General features: G+C 35.7%; 1 protein-coding gene across 1 annotated transcript in view; it reads left to right on the forward strand.

Annotated features, from left to right (window-relative positions):
- Positions 1 to 18,227, forward strand: part of RAVER2 (ribonucleoprotein, PTB binding 2) — a 130,690-nt gene that overhangs the window by 81,828 nt on the left and 30,635 nt on the right. Inside the window, exons 8-12 of the mRNA XM_034641376.1 lie at positions 4,702 to 4,787; positions 6,498 to 6,563; positions 6,726 to 6,837; positions 8,738 to 9,006; positions 18,003 to 18,114. Of these exons, the coding sequence (XP_034497267.1) occupies positions 4,702 to 4,787; positions 6,498 to 6,563; positions 6,726 to 6,837; positions 8,738 to 9,006; positions 18,003 to 18,114 (645 nt within the window). The remainder of the gene's footprint in view (positions 1 to 4,701; positions 4,788 to 6,497; positions 6,564 to 6,725; positions 6,838 to 8,737; positions 9,007 to 18,002; positions 18,115 to 18,227) is intronic.

Consider the following 18,227-nt stretch of genomic DNA (forward strand, 5'->3'; position numbering starts at 1 on the left):
TTGTTTACAGATGAATCCCCTTCCTCTACGTCTCTGTTCCACAACTCGCACATACCTGGTTACTCACATGTGGTCTGGTCTGTAAATTCCTGACTACTCTTGTCTGCCTTTTCTGTCTCATCTGTGCGCTTCCGTCAGATTGACTTTCCTCCCAGCCCCGATTTGGTTATGTTACTCTAACCATACCGATCTTTTCTCTTCAATCCAAACCTTTTAACCACCTTAAAAAATAGAATACAGTGTAAATATTCTAGGCTTCTTTCTTTTTTTTTTCTTTTTTTTTTCTTTTTAAAGATTTTATTTATTTATTCGACAGAGATAGAGACAGCCAGAGAGAGAGGGAGCACAAGCAGGGGGAGTGGGAGAGGAAGAAGCAGGCTCATAGCGGAGGAGCCTGATGTGGGGCTCGATCCCAGAATGCCGGGATCACGCCCTGAGCCGAAGGCAGACGCTTAACCGCTGTGCCACCCAGGCGCCCCTAGGCTTCTTTCTTTATATATGTGTGTGTGTACATTTTAAATTTTAAGTAGTGTACAATATGTTGTAGTCTAAATTATATTTTTAACAGCTTTATTGAGGCATAATTGCCTTTAATTGGCACATATTTCGGGTGTAAAAAATGATAAGTTTTGACATGTATAAAATCATAAGTATACATAAATTTTGACATATGTATATACCCATATGTATATCGCCATAATCAAAATAATGAACATATTTATTACTCTCAAAAGTTTCCTTCTGGCCTTTTGTAATCTCTCTCTCCCCCATCCCCAGGAAACTACTGATTTGATTTCTGTCACTATAGCTTGTATTTTCTAGAAATTTCTGTAAATGGAATCACACAGTATGTACGCTTTGGCTTCTTTTCACTCAGCTTATTGAGATTCATTTATGTTGCTGCATGTATCAATAATTTTTTTTCTTTTTAATGAGGAGTAGTATCCCATTCCACAATTTGCATATTCATTGATTTGCTGATGAGCAGTTAGGTTATTTCTAGTTTGGGATTATTACAAATAAAATTTCTTGAACATTTGTATACTAGTCTTTATGTAGCCTTCGCTCTTATCTCTCGCCAGTAAATTAGTTGTGGAGTGGCTGGGGCATAAGGTAGATGTATGTTTAAGTTACAGGAAACTGCCAGCTGTTTTCCAGTGTGGTTAAACCACTTTGCATTCTCACCCATCACTGTCTAGGGCTGCAGTGTGCTCAGTCTTCTCACCAACACTTGACATGTTAGTGCTTTAATTTTAGCCTTTCCGTTGGGTACGTAGTGCTATCTCACTGTGGTTTTGAGTATTCCTTTCGACTGATGATTTTGAACACCTTTTAATATGCTAATAAACCATCTTTATATCTTTTTAAGTATCTTTGTGTTTTGCACATTTTAAAATTGTGTTATCTTTTTCTTAAGTTGTAAGGGTTCTTTATTCTAGATGCAAGTCTGCTGTTGTATATATGGACTTGCAAATATTTTTTCACTCCATAAGATGTCCTTTATTAATGATGTCTTCTGAAGAACAAAACTTATTATTTTGGCGAAGTCCAATTTATTATTTTTCTCTTATAATTTGTACATCTTTTGTCAGATTTAAGAAATCTTTGCAAAATTTAAGGTCGTTAAATGCTCTCTCATATTTGACAAGTTTTATAATTTTACCTTTTATATTTAGAGCTATGGTTCATTTTGAGTTAATTTTTGTTTGTGGTGTGAAGTAAAGTTCTAGGTTGTTTTTTTTTTTACAGTTGTTGCAGCATCAGTTGTTAAAAAGGGTTACCCTTTTCCCACTGAACTTCCAGTGAGGTTCACTATGTATGCCTGGCTCTATTAGGGACTCTCCCTTCTATTCCATTGATCTAATGTCTGTCTGTATCCCAGTACGACATTGTCTTGATAAATGTAGCTTTGTAATAAGTCCTGAAGTCAGTTAGTGTAAGTCCTCCAACTTTATTCTTCTTTTTTTCAATTTGTTTTGCCTATCCTATGTCCTTTGAATTTATATATAAATTTTAGAACCAGCGTGTCAATTTCTATGAAAAATGTCAGTAATTTGGTTGGGCTTGTGTTGAATCTATATACTAATTTGGGCAGAATTGACAGTTTTGAGGTTGAGCCATACATACGGTACATTTCTCTATTTAAGGTCTTTAATTTGTTGCAGCAGTAATTTGTAGTTTTCAGGGTACAAATCTTACACATATTTTGTCAGATTTATCCATAGTATTCTATGTTTCTTGGTATGATTTTAAGTAGTTTTGCTTTTTAAATTTCGATTTTTAATTTCATGTTGCTAGCATATATAAGTACAATTGATTTTGTATGTATCATATCTTGCAAACCTAGCTTATTATTTCTTGTAGGTTTTTGTTCTTAGGATATTCTAACTAGACAATCATATAATCCACAAATAAACACAGTTTTGTTTCTTTCCAATGTGTATGCCTTCTACTTCTTGCCTTACTGCAATAGACAGAAATTCCAGCATAGTTTGTGCATTGAACTGGTGAGAGTGGACATCTTTGCTTTGTTTCTGACCTTAAGGAGAGAGCATTCATTCTTTTATTATGCCAGCTATAACTTTTTCACAGATTTTCTTTTTCAAGCTGGGAACTTTGCCTTCTATTTCTCTATTGCAAAGAGATTTTATCATGATAATTGCTGGAATGTATCCAGTGATTTTTCTCCACTAACTGAGATGATCATATGTATTTTTTGTTTTTGTTTGGTCTGCTAGCGTGATGAATTACATTGATTTTTCAGTGTTAAACCAACTTTTTATTCCTAGGATAAACCTCACTTGGTCATGACATATTCTAGTCCTTTGTATATCATGTTGATTGAAATTGTTGTTCAGGCCTTCTTGAGGAAGGGAGAATGGGGCACAATGGGAGACCTAACCAAGAACTAAGGGTAAGGGCAGTTAGATGTGAGACTGTAGACATTTTCAGAGTGTTTTGATTTCAGTGGTTGTTGTTCTAAATTGGGAAATACTGTATTCATTAAAGCCATGAAAAAATATTAATGTTTTGTAACAACATACAGTGACTAACTGAAAAAAGAGAGGAGGTGGTGTTGAAAGCTCTAACCATAATTGTGGATTTGTCTACTTTTTCACTTCTAGAAATTTTTACCTTATATGTTTTGAAGCTTTGTTATTTGAGGCACATTTAAGACTGTTGTATCCTCTTGATGAATTGACCTCTTTATCATTATGAAATGCCCGTCTTTATCCCTCTTTCCTAATAAACAGTCTGTCTTTATAAACAACTGATGCTGATGACCTAATCTTCCTACCACCAGTCGTGAAATGGACTCATTCTAAAGAAAGCACTTTCTAATGGGCATTTTTCCAAAGATGAAATGGACTGGTTTAGCAAGTAATAAAACTTGAAATGTACTTTCGAAAACATGGGATAAACTTGTAGAGATGTTATATATTATATATATAATATCCAAATATTTTTGATCATTGGATTAAATGCTTTTTTTAAAGACACTTATATTTTACCCCCCTTTTTTCCTTAAAACAACACAACTCTTCCTTCCTTCCTCCCGTCCCCCTCCCCCTCTCTCCCCTCTTTCTTTCTTCCTTTTTCTTTCCTTCTTTCCTTCCTTCCACTTTCTTCCTCCTTTTCTACCCTTTCTTCCCTTTCCTTTCTTTCCACCTTCCTTCCTTCCTTCCCTCCTTCCCTTCTAGCTCTACACCCACCATGGGGCTTGAACTCACAACCCAGAGATGAAGAGTTGCATGAGTCACATGTTCTACCAACTGAGCAAGCGAGGCGCCCTGAAATTAAATGTTTTTTGAAGTGCTTTCTATGACCATTTCCAGTTGCTTTATAATAATTAGATGAAATTACTTCATATATTTTCTGCCTCATGGTCCTTTTTGTCTATATACCATTTATTCTGAAAACATTCCCCCCCTTTTTAAAAAAGACTGATTGATTGATTGATTGGAGAGAGTGTGTGTCTGCCTGTGGGGAAGGCCAGAGGGAGAGAGAAACTCTAAGCAGACTCCACACTGAGTAGAGCTGAACGTGGGCTCAATCTCACGACCCTGAGATCACAACCTGAGCTGAAACTATGAGTCGGTCCCTTAAACGACTGAGCCACCCAGGTGGCCCTGTTCTGAAAACATCTCTTTCGATATATACTCTGGTAATTGTACTCAGGCAAACTTGTTAGAAAGTGTGGTTACCATTTATTCTTTTTATCAACTCTGTACAGTACTGTTTCTTTTGTTTTTGTGATGTAAATATTTTTCTGTATATATATTCTCTTCTTAAATGGATTGCAGGCTTTTCAAAGGAAAAGGCTATATCTTGGCCTTCCCTCCCCCACCCCCCACTCCCTGCCAAATTATCCCAAACACCTAACAAAAATACTGAGCAAATAACATGGGTCCAATTAGTATTTTACTCAGTAAAAGAATTAGTTTAGTTGCTCTAAGCACTGGAGAAAGGAAAGGCTAGGTTTGGTGTTTTATTATGATGATAGGAGGTGTTGGAATTTTCAATAAAATTCTAGGTTTGAACCACAGGAAAGGGAGCTTGCCACTTTTTGTACAATGGCAAGCTCACTATATCATTGAACTTTGGATGAATTTGTTAAGTTTAAAAAATATTTATTTGCCCTTTTTGGAGTTTGTTTTTATCATATCATAAAGTGAAATGTTTACTTTTATTTTCTTAAAGCAGTTCTCGGAACACCTCACAGCTTGCCCCATCTGATGAACCCATCCATCTCCCCCGCGTTTTTGCATTTGAATAAAACACATCAGGTATATAAATAGTGTTGAATAATGCAGTATGAAAACTTGGAATGACTCATTTGTTTGTTCTTAAAGTTTAAAATTCTCATGAAGTTAAACGAGTATTTTGTTTTTTAAACAAATCCTTAGTAATAACTATAGCTACATGAAAACATAATGAGTACCTGAGATCAAATTAAGCTGGTCCAAGCAGTATAGTTCCATCTGTTGATCTCTGTTTATAAGGCATTAGGAAGGGAAGGAAGTGTATTTTGTGGTATATTCTTCTAGAAATAAGTGGTGAAAAACAAGTCTTATGTGGTCTTAAACTGTTTACAGAAAGAAAAAAATAAATGAACATGAACTCTTAATTCTTAAACTTTAATCTGTATAAACATAATTCCTATTAGAATAAAAAATAATTTTTGTACTTTTTTCAGATTAGTGTTTTAAAATGTATTTGTATGTGTAAACATAATGTTGGAGATGAGCAGTGCTCGTCACGTTCAGGTGCTGCTGAGGGCTGTGTCTCTATAGAAGCCTAGTTACAAACGCAACGTAATGCGTAATAGATGATTGATGGAGATTGAAGGAGCATCTAGTCCTAAATGCAGCTTTTTAAGGGAAAGGCTGATCTTTTATTTTGTTTTCATTCTTAGAATCTAACGTAGGACCTTATACATTATAGGGTCTTTATTCATTCATTTATTCCACATATTTTATTGAGAATCCGACCTGTACTGGCCACTCTGCCGGTCCCTGCGGCTATAGCACCAAACAAAAATGTTCCTAGTCCTTGTTCTTAATTTCAACAAATATAGAAAACAAATGTGAATCACAGTGAGGTGTGAGGAGTGACATGAGAGGGGAGTTCAGAGTATTGATGATATTCTCTTTATTTCAGAATCAAGACTAGAATGTGTAATTTTGCCCGGAGGGCTTGTCCAAGCTGGCCTCTCCTGCCTGTCGTGCTCATTGAGCATCACTGTCCCAGCAACAGTGGCCTGTTTTTGGTCCTCGGAGGCCCTTGATCTCCTCTCCTTAGGTCTTTGCTCCCCTGCTGTTCCTTCTGCCTGGAATGCTCCCCACCCCAACACCACCTGAGTCCCCCAGACGGAGCCCAGTTACTTCTCCACAGCCGTTAGGTCTCCACGTGAGAGTTAGCTCCTCAGGGAAACCTTCCTTGAATTTACTAATCTAGATCAAATCCCCAACTGTTCTCCTAGCTCCTGCGTTTCCTCCATGTGCTCATCACCATTTGTAATTCTATGTTTTTATAATTGACGTTTCCCTTCCCCAGGAGCCTCTAAGATCCTTGAGGACAGGTCGTATTTTGCATTTCTCACTATGTAGCATGGTGCCTGGCACAAAGAAAGTGCTCAATAAATATTTGTTGGATGATTAAATGAATAAATAAATGATTGAATGACATTGAAATGAAAGCCAAAAAGGGGGGAGGGAGGAGGAAGAAGGATGAAAGAAAAAAAGGAGAGGATGTGGAGTTAGTTTCATGACTGCGTGGTCACATCTTGTATATTATTAAAAGAATTAGGTAGTGTTGCCTAAAGTGGGAAACTGTCATATTGAGAAGTTGTAGCTTTTGCTCAGATCAACTGGAGAATTGAACTTTAAAATGAATTGGGTTCTATGACAAGTAGCTTTCCAAAGTTAAACTAATGGAATGCTTTATCATTTTCACAGAGCACAGTTATGGGTAATACTTCCAATTTATTCCTCCAGAATCTTTCTCATGTACCACTGGCACAGCAACAATTAATGAAGTTTGAAAATATTCATACTAACAACGTAAGTATGGAATTATTTTTTTTCTTTTGAGTTGAATTCATTCCTTTTCTAGATTCAGGCTGCTGGTCAGATTGTTGATGAATTTTCACATGTGTAGCCTTTTCATGAGATGATACCCCATGGCCACGGGCAGAAGTCTTACTTTCTTTTCTTCTTTTGCAGAAACCAGGCTTACTTGGAGATCCCCCAGGCATGGTACTTCAAACCGCAGTAGGGATAGGGTCAGCACTTCCTTTGAAAACAGAGTTGGGTCATCATGGAGAAGCACATAAAAGTAAATGATATGCATTTACTGAGAAATCAGTAAACAGATTTGAGATTTAAAGATGGTTTACCTGTATTCTGCTTTTATTTACAGAAAGGTCAAAGTTGAGTTTTATTCAGTCGTTTAAAATTTTGAGCCCTCTTGGCTTTTCTATTTTTAATATTAGAGAACTATTGATAAGTTATTGATGGACTTGCTTCCATGCCAAGATCACCCTTTCCCTGTTGGATATGCTTTAATATTTGATGAAGGTTCACAGCAGCATGAGGCAAAGACATAGATCCCTTTGAGGCTGACAGGCTGCCCGCTGGGTTGACAAGATATTACATAGGTATCCATGTAATTTTTGCCTGAATAAGAAACGCTTAGCTTTTAAGGAAATATGTGGTATTTTGATGTAAACTTTGATTATTTACTTGATTATGATATTTTTTAAATGAGATCTCCAAACTAGTAGTAGAAGAAAAATAGTGACATGTGTACATTGTGCTTCTGAAAAGATGACAAATTTAAACAAAACCATTATTTTTTAGAAAAACAAGAGGCGTGTGGTGTATTATACCAAGATTTCTTATTTGAATGCAATTTCGAAAGGTGCTTTCAGTTTGAAGTGTAATTGAAATTTGTTTGAAGTGATTATGCTGGGAAAACAGAAGGGCCACCAGTAATAATAATAATTTAAAAAGTCAGTTAAATACGGGTAGCATATTTAGCCTCTACGTAGAACCGATGAGTCAGATGATTGAGTTCATCAGTTCCGACTGTTGGAATTGACTGCGCGGAAGTTGAACTAGGATACGGACAGTCGTAGAAACTTTTATGGTATGGTGAGGCCTGTTCTAAATATTAAATTTGGTATCACTAGAAGCTTATGCAAATGTTTATTATTTGTGTTGGATTAAATAATAGGCCATTTGCTTTCACACGCACTGCTTTAAGAACATTGAAAAGTCAGTGTCCAAATAAATACATTGCTAAAATTTTGAACTTAAGTAACCACCTCTAAGTATTTAGGACTAGAGATAATTAAAGCGATTTGTGTAGTGAATTTGTAAAATACGAATTAGACTTAAAGTAGTTCTCAAAATGAGCTCTTTTCATTTTGAAGTACAGATTTTTAAAACATGGAATGGCTCAGAATTTTCCTATTAAGACTTTCATTTCTTCCAGAATTTATTTCCTGTAAATAAAAATGTAAAACTTTGTGTTAAATTTGGTGCCTGTCTATTCACAAATATTGACGTTTTTTAAACCAGTGGTGTGCTGATGCTTAAAAACCAGCTCTCTGGGTTTAAAAAAAATAGTCTTGATTTCTGTAGCATTTGTGGAGCTCCTTGTGTAAACACTACAACTCATAGCCGGTTGCACGCTACCCACGTGAAGACATTGAATGCGGGAGCTGGGAAAAGATCGCACAGCCACCCATTATGAACTGGTGCAAGTCAGCCGATCAGATTTACTGTTGGATTTAACTTTACCAATTTTTAAGTGTCAGAGAACTTTTTTTAACTGAAGACGTATTTAATTATTCCCTTCAAATATGGAAGCAGGCGATTTACAGTGATTGAGCATAAAAAAGAAGGCACCTGCTATAACTTAAGTACCAAAAAATACATACATTTGCTCTCACATTCTAAAATTTGAAAGTTAGACTTAGAGTTAAAAAATATCCTCGATATTATCCTGGAAGTTGTTGAAAATAAGAAATGCAGGATTACTGCTAGAGGTTTTTGCTTTTCCATGTAGGAACCTGCTACTTTACAATACTGACTTCACCTGAGTGTAACTGTTCTCTAACAGATACAGAATAGGCTTCTCCACATTTCCCCCAGACGTTAACACAACCGGAGGACTGTTGCGAATGGCTCTTGTCTAACCAAAAGCTTCTTGCATTTGTGGTTCACTACAGCATCTCATCTGATTCCAACTCAAACAACGGTAACAGCTGGAATGGGCATATTACCATTCTTTCCAAATCAGCACATTGCTGGACAGGCTGGGCCAGGGCACGGGAATACTCAGGAGAAACAGCCAGCCTCGGTGGGGAAGACAGAAGGAAATTTCTCAGGGTCACAGGCTTATCTTCAGAGCTTTCCAAACCTGACTGCTGGAGGCTTGCTGACGGGACACCATAAGCAACAGCAAAGTCAACCAAGAGGCACGGAGATAAGTTCCGGGGTAAGAAAACTGTGTGTTTATGCATACACACACACACGTACACACATATGTACATGTGTATACCACATGTATGTAGATACTATGCAGGAATACATATATGCATGTTTTTTTAAAGATTTTATTTATTTATTGGACAGAGAGAGACACAGCAAGAAAGGGAACACCAGCAGGAGGAGAGGGAGAGGGAGAAGCAGGCTTCCCGGTGAGCAGGGGGCCTGATGTGGGGCTCGATCCCAGGACCCTGGGATCATGACCTGAGCCGAAGGCAGCCGCTTAACGACTGAGCCACCCAGGCACCCCTGCATGTATATTCTTTTAAAATTTTATCTAAATTTCTAATTATCTTAAATTCTAATTTTAGAAGATTCTAAATTGGGGGTTTTTTACAGGTGGTATAATTTATGAAGTATCATAAAGCATCTTAACTATTTTTAAATGTCAACGTTAATAGGCTTAAAGTATATAAATATGGATTGCAAACTGAATAATTGATATGTCAATGACATGATTTTTTCAGTGTGCATTTCTCAAAATAGAAGAAAATATTGCCCTCTTAAAAACACCCTGTTATTATAAGCAAACAAAAATCCATTTTTTGATAAGTGAATGCCAGCTGATGTTTGGGACTATGCTTCATTACTTACCAGTTTGTCTGTAAATTAAATAATTTTAATTAGAGTAAAATGAGTTTAAAAGTCTGTTATTATAAAATAATTTAAATAGGGATTCTTTTAGATATTGCCTTTCTAAAAAGTTTGAGACACTAAAAAATGCTTGATGTTTTACAAATGAAATATAAACTGAGTTCAAAATTTTATAGTTGGAAAATCTTAAGAGTGCCATTAATACTTATATAAGTATATGATATTTATGAGGCTTTCTAAGTAAATAGTAATGTTTTTCAAAATATATTTGTTTTCTACTTTCAATGTATACTCTATTGCTAATTAGGGTATTATTTTAATATTTGAAGGCAAAACCAATTTTATTTTATCTGAAAAATGTCAAAGTGCATTATTAAACTCTGGTCTACTCAAAAGAATCTAACTGCTGTTTTAATTCTGGAAGATTTCACCCAGTTATTTTATTGATTCTTAGACTAGTGACATTTGTTTGTTTTTAAAGATTTTATTTATTTATTTATTTATTTATTTATTTATTTATTTATTTATTCATTTGAGAGAGAGAGCAGGAGCTGAGAGGAGAGGGAGAAGCAGTCTCCCTGCTGATCAGGGAGCACGACACGGGGCTTGATCCCAGGACCGAGATCATGACCTGAGTGGAAGGCAGATGCTTAACGAACTGAGCCACCCAGGTACCCCTAGGCCAGTGACATTTGTAAATGTTATCATTGATAGGTAGAATAAAGTACATTTAGTTTTTATTCATACCCTGAAATACCCTTTGGTCTGTAAGTAGTATAAAACTCCAGTTATAAGCAGCATGTGAGGGAAAAAAATTCATGTAGTTGGCTATTTTCAAATGTTAATAATATTGAATTTGGAGGAGGTTTTATTGTCAGCTAGTCATAGCAGCAGGTATGGATAGAATGCTCTGCCATTGTTCATTGAGAAAGCTGAGGCAATTCTTCGAGAATAAATTTTAAAAATTTATCTGCAGTATTAATTTCTTGGGTTACTGAGGGAAACTGAACAAATAGAACTTCTATATGACTATGCTATGTCTTTTTGTACAAAAAACACCAGATTTCAGAAAAGCTTGATTTAAGGTGATTCACGTAATGGGCAGAGTCTTTCAGGAAGAAAACAGCCAAAGTGGCCTAGGGCCTGGAAAACAGGTTCTGTGGAAAGAATTGAGGGAAATGGATACGTGTAACTCAGAAAGGGAGGACCAGCTGGATATACATTTAAAAAATATACTCTCAGACTAGTCACATGGTATTTTGTGTTTGACCAGTAGGCAGACCTGGTCCAATAAGTGCGACATACAAATCTAGGCTGAATATAACAAAGACCAGTTGAAGCTTTCGAACAAAGAAAAAGCTGAAAATAACTAAGCAGATCCCTGGTGAGCACTGATACAGTCTGTTGAACAGAGAGAGACACAGCAAGAAAGAGTGATTCCTCTTTCTGACAGTAGGGGTTTGAACCGGGTAATCTCAAAGTCAGTTTTCCAAGAATGTAACAAGATTTTTGACTTTGCTAAACATAATTGGTTTAACTTGGCTTTGGGTTTTTAGACCTGCATTTTTAAGAAATTTTTTTATTAAGGTATAATTGACATACAGCATTACATTAGTTTCAGGAATATAACATAATGATTTGACATTTGCATGTATTACAAAATGATCATCACAAAAAGTCTAGTTAACATCCGTTACCATACATGGTTATAATTTTTTTGTGTGCGGTGAGAACTTTTAAGATCTGTTCTCTTAGCAACTTTCCAACATACAGCACGGTATTATTCACTGTCGTTGCCATGCTGTACATTACATCCCCATGACTTATTTATTTCATAACTGGCAGTTTGTACCTTTTGGCTTCTTTCACCCATTTCGCCCACACTGCCTCTGGCAACCACCAATCTGTTTTCCGTATCTGTGAACTCGTTTTGTTCTTTGATTCTACATATAAGTGAGATCATATGCTGTTTGTATTTCTCTGTTTAACTTTTCTTCACTTAGCATAATGCCCTCAAGGTCCGTCCATGTTATCACAAATATCAAGGTTTCCTTCTTAGTTAAGGCTGAATATATACACACATTTTCTTTATTCATCCATCAAAGAGCGCTGATGTTTTTGTATCTTGGCTGTTGGGAATAGTGCTTCAGTGAAATGGGAGTGCATGGTCTCTTTGAGATAGTGATTTCACTTCCTGTGAATATATACCCAGAGGTGGTATTACTGGATCATATGGTAGTTCTTTTTATTATTTTATGAACTTCCATACTATTTCCCATTATGGATGTATCCATTTTCTCCTATACAGTAAATCGTGTTTTCATTTTGTTGATAGTTTCCTTTGCTGTACAGAAGCTTTTTAGTTTGATGTAGTCCCACTTGTTTATTTTTGCTTTTTTGCCTATACTTTTTGTGTCATGTTCAAAAAATCATTGCCGAGACTAATGTCAAGAAACTTTCCCCCTATATTTTCTTCTAGGGATTTTATGGCTTCAGGTCTTATCTTTAAGTCTTTAATCCAATCTGAATGAATTCTTATGTATGGTGTGAGATCCTAGTACAATCTCTTTCTTTAATGTATAGATGTCCGATTTTCCCAACACCACCTATTAGACTGTCGTCTCCCGTTGTGAATTCCTGACTCCCTTGTCAAAGATTCATTGACTACATATATGTATGTTTATGGCTGAGCTATCTCATTTGATCATGGCGTACAGTTTCTCAATGTATTGTTGAATTTGGATTGCTAGTATTTTGTTAAGGATTTTTGCATCTGTGTTCATCAGGGATATTAGTCTGTAATTTTTTTTTTCTTGTAATGTTCTTGTCTGGCTTTGGTCTGAAAATGATGTTGGCCTCATTAAATAAATTAGGAAACGTTCCCTCCTCTTCAACTTCTTAGAAGAGTTTCAGAAGAAATGGCATTAATTTTTCTTTAAATGTCTGGTAGAATTCACCAGTGAAGCCATCTGGTCCTGATATTTTCATTGTTGGGAGGTTTTTAATTACTTCTTATCTCACTATTGGTCTGATAAGATTTTCTATTTCTTTATTATTTGGTCTTGGTAGGTTGTAAGTTTCTAGGAATTTATCCTTTTTTTTTTTTTTTCTGGGTTATCCAATTTGTCGGAATGTATTTCCTGGTAACAGTCTCTTACGATCTTTTATATTTCTGTGGTATCAGTTTTAATGTCTCCTCTTTCATTTGTAACTATTTGAGTTCTCTCTTTCGGTTAGTCTAGTTAAAGGTTTCTCTATTTTGTTTATCTCTTCAAAACTCCAACACTTAGTTTCATGGATCTTTCTAGTCTTTCATTTCTGTTCTAACCTTCTTCTTTTCTCCTTTCTGCTAATTGTGGGCTTAGTCTGTTCTTCTTTTTCTAGTTCCTTGATGTATAATGTTAGGTTGTTTGAGCTCTTTCTTTTTTCTTCTTGTAGGCATTGCTATAAATTTCCCTCTTAGAACTGCTTTTGCTGTATCCCGTAAGTTTTGTATGCTATATTTCCATTTTCATTGGTCTCGAGATATTTTTTGAGTTCTCTTTTGATTTCTTCCTTGACCGGTTGGTTCAGGAGTGTGTTGTTTATTTCTGTATATCTGTGCTTTCTCCAGTTTCCCTCCTATTATTGATTTCTAGTTTCATACCATTGTGGCCGGAACAACACATGATATGGTTTCAGAATTCTTAAATGTGTTCAGACTTGTTTTGTGATCCAACATATGATCTATTTTTTTCTTTTTCTTTCTTTTTCTTTGTTTCTTTTTCTGTCTGCTTCTGCTTTTGGTGTCAGACCCAAAAAAACACTGGCAAATTCAGTATCATGAAGCAGTCTACCTAAGCTTTTAAGAGCTTTATAATTTTAGCTCTTGCATTTAGGTCTTTGATCTTTTTTTTTTTAAAGATTTTATTTATTTATTTGACAGAGATAGACAGCCAGCGAGAGAGGGGAACACAACAGGGGGAGTAGGAGAGGAAGAAGCAGGCTCACAGCGGAGGAGCCTGATGTGGGGCTCGATCCCAGGACTCTGGGATCACGCCCTGAGCCGAAGGCAGATGCTTAACGACTGAGCCACCCAGGCACCCCTAGGTCTTTGAACTTTGAGTTAATTTTTGTATATGGTGTAAGGTGAGAATCTACTTTATCCTTTCACATGCGATATCCAGATTTCCCAGCACTTTTGTTGAAAAGACTGTCCTTTCCCCATTGAATAATCTTGACACTCTTGACAAAAATCATTTAACCATATATGCAGGGACTTACTTCTGGATTTTCTGTTCTGTTCCATTTGTCTGTATGTCTTTATGCTAGTACTACACTGTTGAGATTACTGTAGCTTTGTAGTAAGTTTGAAATCACAAAATATGAGCCTTCCGTTCTTCCTATTTTTCACCCTTTTCAACATTGTTTTGACTATTTGGGGTCCCTTGAAATGCCATATGAATTTTAGGGTGGATTTTTCTTTTTCTGAACAAAAAAAAAGTTGGAATTTTATAGGGACTGTATTGAATCTCTAGGTCACTCTGGTTAATACTGACATTTTAACGATACATCTTCTAATCCATGTACATGAGATGCCTTTCCTTTTATTTATGTCTTTTAATCCAGTAATGTTTTTAAATTTTTCTTAAGATTTATCTATTTTAGAGAGAGAGAGAGTGTGGGGGGAGGGGCAGAGGGAGAGAGAGAGAATCTCAAGCAGACTCCACACTGAGTGCAGAGCCACACATAGGGCTTGATCCCAGGACCCCAAGATTATGACCTGAGCGGAAACCAGGAGTTGGACACTAAACCAACTGAACCACCCAGGTGCCCTTGTTTTTAACATTTTTAATATTTAATACAGAGTATTCAAAATATTAGTTCAAAATGTAATATATACTGAACTATTAAGATATTTTACATTCTTTGGTAAAAGAGTTAGTATATATTTTACATTCTGCATACATCTCAGCTTAAACCACATTTCTTATGCTCAGTAGTCATGTGTAGCTAGTAGCTACCATGTTGGACAGTGCGGTCAGATATTTTCATGGCTTATCCCTCACTTTATTGAGATTTCTGCTTAAATATCACTTTCAGCAATGTTGTGTAGTTTTTAGTGAGTAAGTATTTTTCTTCCTTGGTTCAGTTATTCCCTTTTTTTTTTCTTTCTTTTTTTTTTTTTTTGGTTCGGTTAATTCCTAAGAATTCTTTTTTGATTGTTGTAAATGGAATTGTTTTGTTAATTTGGATTGTTCGTTGTTAGCGCATTGAAATGCAACTGATTTTTGTATGTTGATTTTATATCCTGCAACTTTGCCGAATTCACTTATTCTAACAGTTTGTGCCTGTGTATTTGTAACATTTAGGGTTTTCATGCATCCGCAAGCAGAAATCACTTTACTTCTTCCACTCTAGTTTGGATGTCTTTTATTTCTTTTTCCTACTTAATTGTTCTGGCTAAAACTTCCAATATTATGTTGAGCAGAAGTGGTGAAAGCAGATAGCTTTGTCTTATTAGAGTGAAAGATTTCAGTCTTTTACTATTGAATATGTTGTTGACTTTTCATATATAATTTCTCCTATATTATGGTAGCTTCCTTCTATTTCAACTTTGCTGAGTGTGTTGAATTTTATTTTTTTTAAAGATTTTATTTATGTATTTGAGTGAGAGAGAGAGAGCGAGAGCATAAGCAAGGGGAGCTGCAGAGGGAGAGGGAGAAGCAGGCTCCCTGCACGGGCTCAATCCCAGGACCCTGAGATCATGACCTGAGCTAAAGGCAGATGCTTAACCAACTGAGCCACTCAGGTGCCCCGAGTGTGTTGAATTTTAATCATGAAAGCATGTTGAATTTTGTCAAATGCTTTTCCTGCATCAGTTGCAGTGATTGTGTTTTTTTTTCTACATTCTGTTAATGTAGTGTATTATGTTGAATGACTTTTGTATATTGAACCATCCTTGCATTCTAGGAATAAATCGTAGTTGGTTATGGTGTATAATCCTTTTAATAAGCTACTGAATTTGGTTTGCTAGTGTTTTGTTTGTGGTTTTGGCACCAGTATTTATAAGGGGTATTAGTCTATAGTTCTCTTTCTTTTTTGTGGTATCTGGCTTTGATACTAGGACAATGCTGGAAGTATTCTCCATCAATTTTGTGGAAGAGTTTGAGCAGAATTGGTGTTAATTCCTCTTTAAATGTTTTGTTGAATAGTGATTCAAAGGGGCACGTGCACCCCAATGTTTATAGCAGCAATGTCTGCAATAGCCAAACTATGGAAAGAGCCCAGATGTCCATCAACAGATGACTGGATAAAGAAGAATGAATACACACACACACACACACACACACACACACACTAGACTATTACTGAGCCATCAAAAGAATGAAATCTTGCCATTTGCAACCACGTGGATGGAACTAGAGGGTATTATGCTAAGCGAAATAAGTCAGAGAAAGACAAAAATCATATGATTTCACTCCCATGTGGAATTTAAGAGACAAAACAGATGAACATAAGGGAAGGAAAGGAAAAATAAGACAAAATCAGATAGTGAGGCAAACCATAAGAGACTCTTAACTCCAGGAAACAAACTAAGCATTGCTGTAAGGGAGGTGGGTGCAGGGATGGGGTAACTGGGTAATGGGCATTAAGGAGGGCACTTGATGGAATGAGCACTGGATGTTATATGCAACTGATGAATCACTAAACTCTACCTCTGAAGCTAATAATACTCTGTATGTTAATTAATTGATTTTAAATTTAAAAATAAATAAAAATAAATGTTTTGTTGAATTACCCAGTGAAGCCATTTGGTTCAGGGCTTTTTTGTTGTTGTTGCTGGCACACTGTATTTTTTAAAATTTTATAAGTGATTCTCTTTCATAGCTGGAGTTCAGAACCCCTGATAGGATAAAATCTGATTACCTTGCTAGTCTAAGTACTTTAGCAACAAAATCTGAGAGTATTTTGCTGGCTACCTTTACTCAGTCACTGAGTTCTCTCTGGGGCACTGTCTTTCCTCATGCTATACACTTTCCTTTGGCAAATATGTAATGGTTTTAACTCCCACCTAGAATCTTATGGTTCCATCTTAGACTTCTTTTGAGCTATCATATCTACTTGACTGTGAATTTCTTAATGGTAATATTCCTGTCTTACTCATTTTAGTATTATCAGTGCTTACCACAGCACCTGGAGCATGGTAAACATTCAGTAAGCACATTTGAATAGATAAATACATATGTATCTGTGATTTACATATCACAGGCAAATCTGGACTTCTTTGGGGCTTATGAAGATGTACGAGACAGATTTCTCAGTCCAAATACAACAATATTGGTCAGACAAAGAATAAAAGGAGTTGTGGCTCTCAAATATAGAAATAAGCACTTGAGATTATACTTCGTTCTGTTCAGGGAACAAAATAAAAATTAATTTGAAATTAAAACTTAGCTGCTAGCTTAAATTATAGTAACTTGAATTATCTTATTTAAAATTTTTTTTTTACCAACAGAGTGAAAAGTAAAAAATTCAGAACAAAATGAAATGAGGGGCACCTGGGTGGCTGAGATGGTTAAGCATCTGCCTTCGGCTCAGTTCATGATCCCAGGGTCCTGGGATCGAACCCCACATTGAGCTCCTGGCTCAGCTGGGAGTCTGCTTCGCCCTCTCCCCCTGCTCATGCTCTCTCTCTCTCTGTATCTCTCTGTCTCAAATGAATAAATAAAGTCTTTAAAAAAAAAAAGAAAAGAACGAAATGATCTGAAGAATCAGCCCTTTTCTTCTGTTAAAGAAGTACTAGAACTCTTACACCTAGTTATATAAAATTTAGTGATATATTTTTAAGAAATGTGAATTTCTAGGGTTATCTTCTAAATGTGGATTTGGATTTTATTAAATACGCCTATTTTGTTTGGTATTATTTTTAGAACCAGAGATAAGTAAGCTTTCCTTTATCATTTGGCTATAGCCACACACTATAAAATAAAAATCTTAATAGGAAAATGTGGGTAACAGTATTTCTGAAAATAAGGTATTGGAATTTGTTTTCTCTTGTGAAGTTGAATTCTCTCCTGTTCAAATGAGAAGGATTTACAAGAAGGCCTTTAATTCTCTTTCGGTTCTGAAGTTCTATGGTTTTAGAGAAGTTTAAAAAAAAAAACTAATTGAAAAAATAAAAGCAAGTAAAATGTGGTCATTTTAATATCCAGAAATATTCTATAACTTTGTATGTTCAAACGTTAGGTTCCACAAATTTTTATTACACTAGACTGATTTACTGAAGAATAAGTATTTCTCTACTCTTTCTGCATTTTTATTTTCCTGTTCCTCTGATTAAACACCTACTGTTTTGTTTTTGATAAATAGGCTGCCTCTAAGAATCAGACTTCACTTTTGGGAGAACCACCAAAAGAAATACGGCTCAGTAAAAATCCATACTTGAACTTGGCAAGTGTGTTGCCCAGTGTGTGCTTATCATGTGAGTAAAAGCTCAGTATTAATATTTTGGAGTTTTATAAAGTATTTACTTTCCATAATCAGTTTTACTTTAATTTTTAAATGAATGGAAGCAAATAATGACTATTGGCGATT

This window comes from Ailuropoda melanoleuca, chromosome 2 (assembly GCF_002007445.2).
Source record: "Ailuropoda melanoleuca isolate Jingjing chromosome 2, ASM200744v2, whole genome shotgun sequence".
In the NCBI taxonomy this organism is placed as follows: domain Eukaryota; kingdom Metazoa; phylum Chordata; class Mammalia; order Carnivora; family Ursidae; genus Ailuropoda; species Ailuropoda melanoleuca.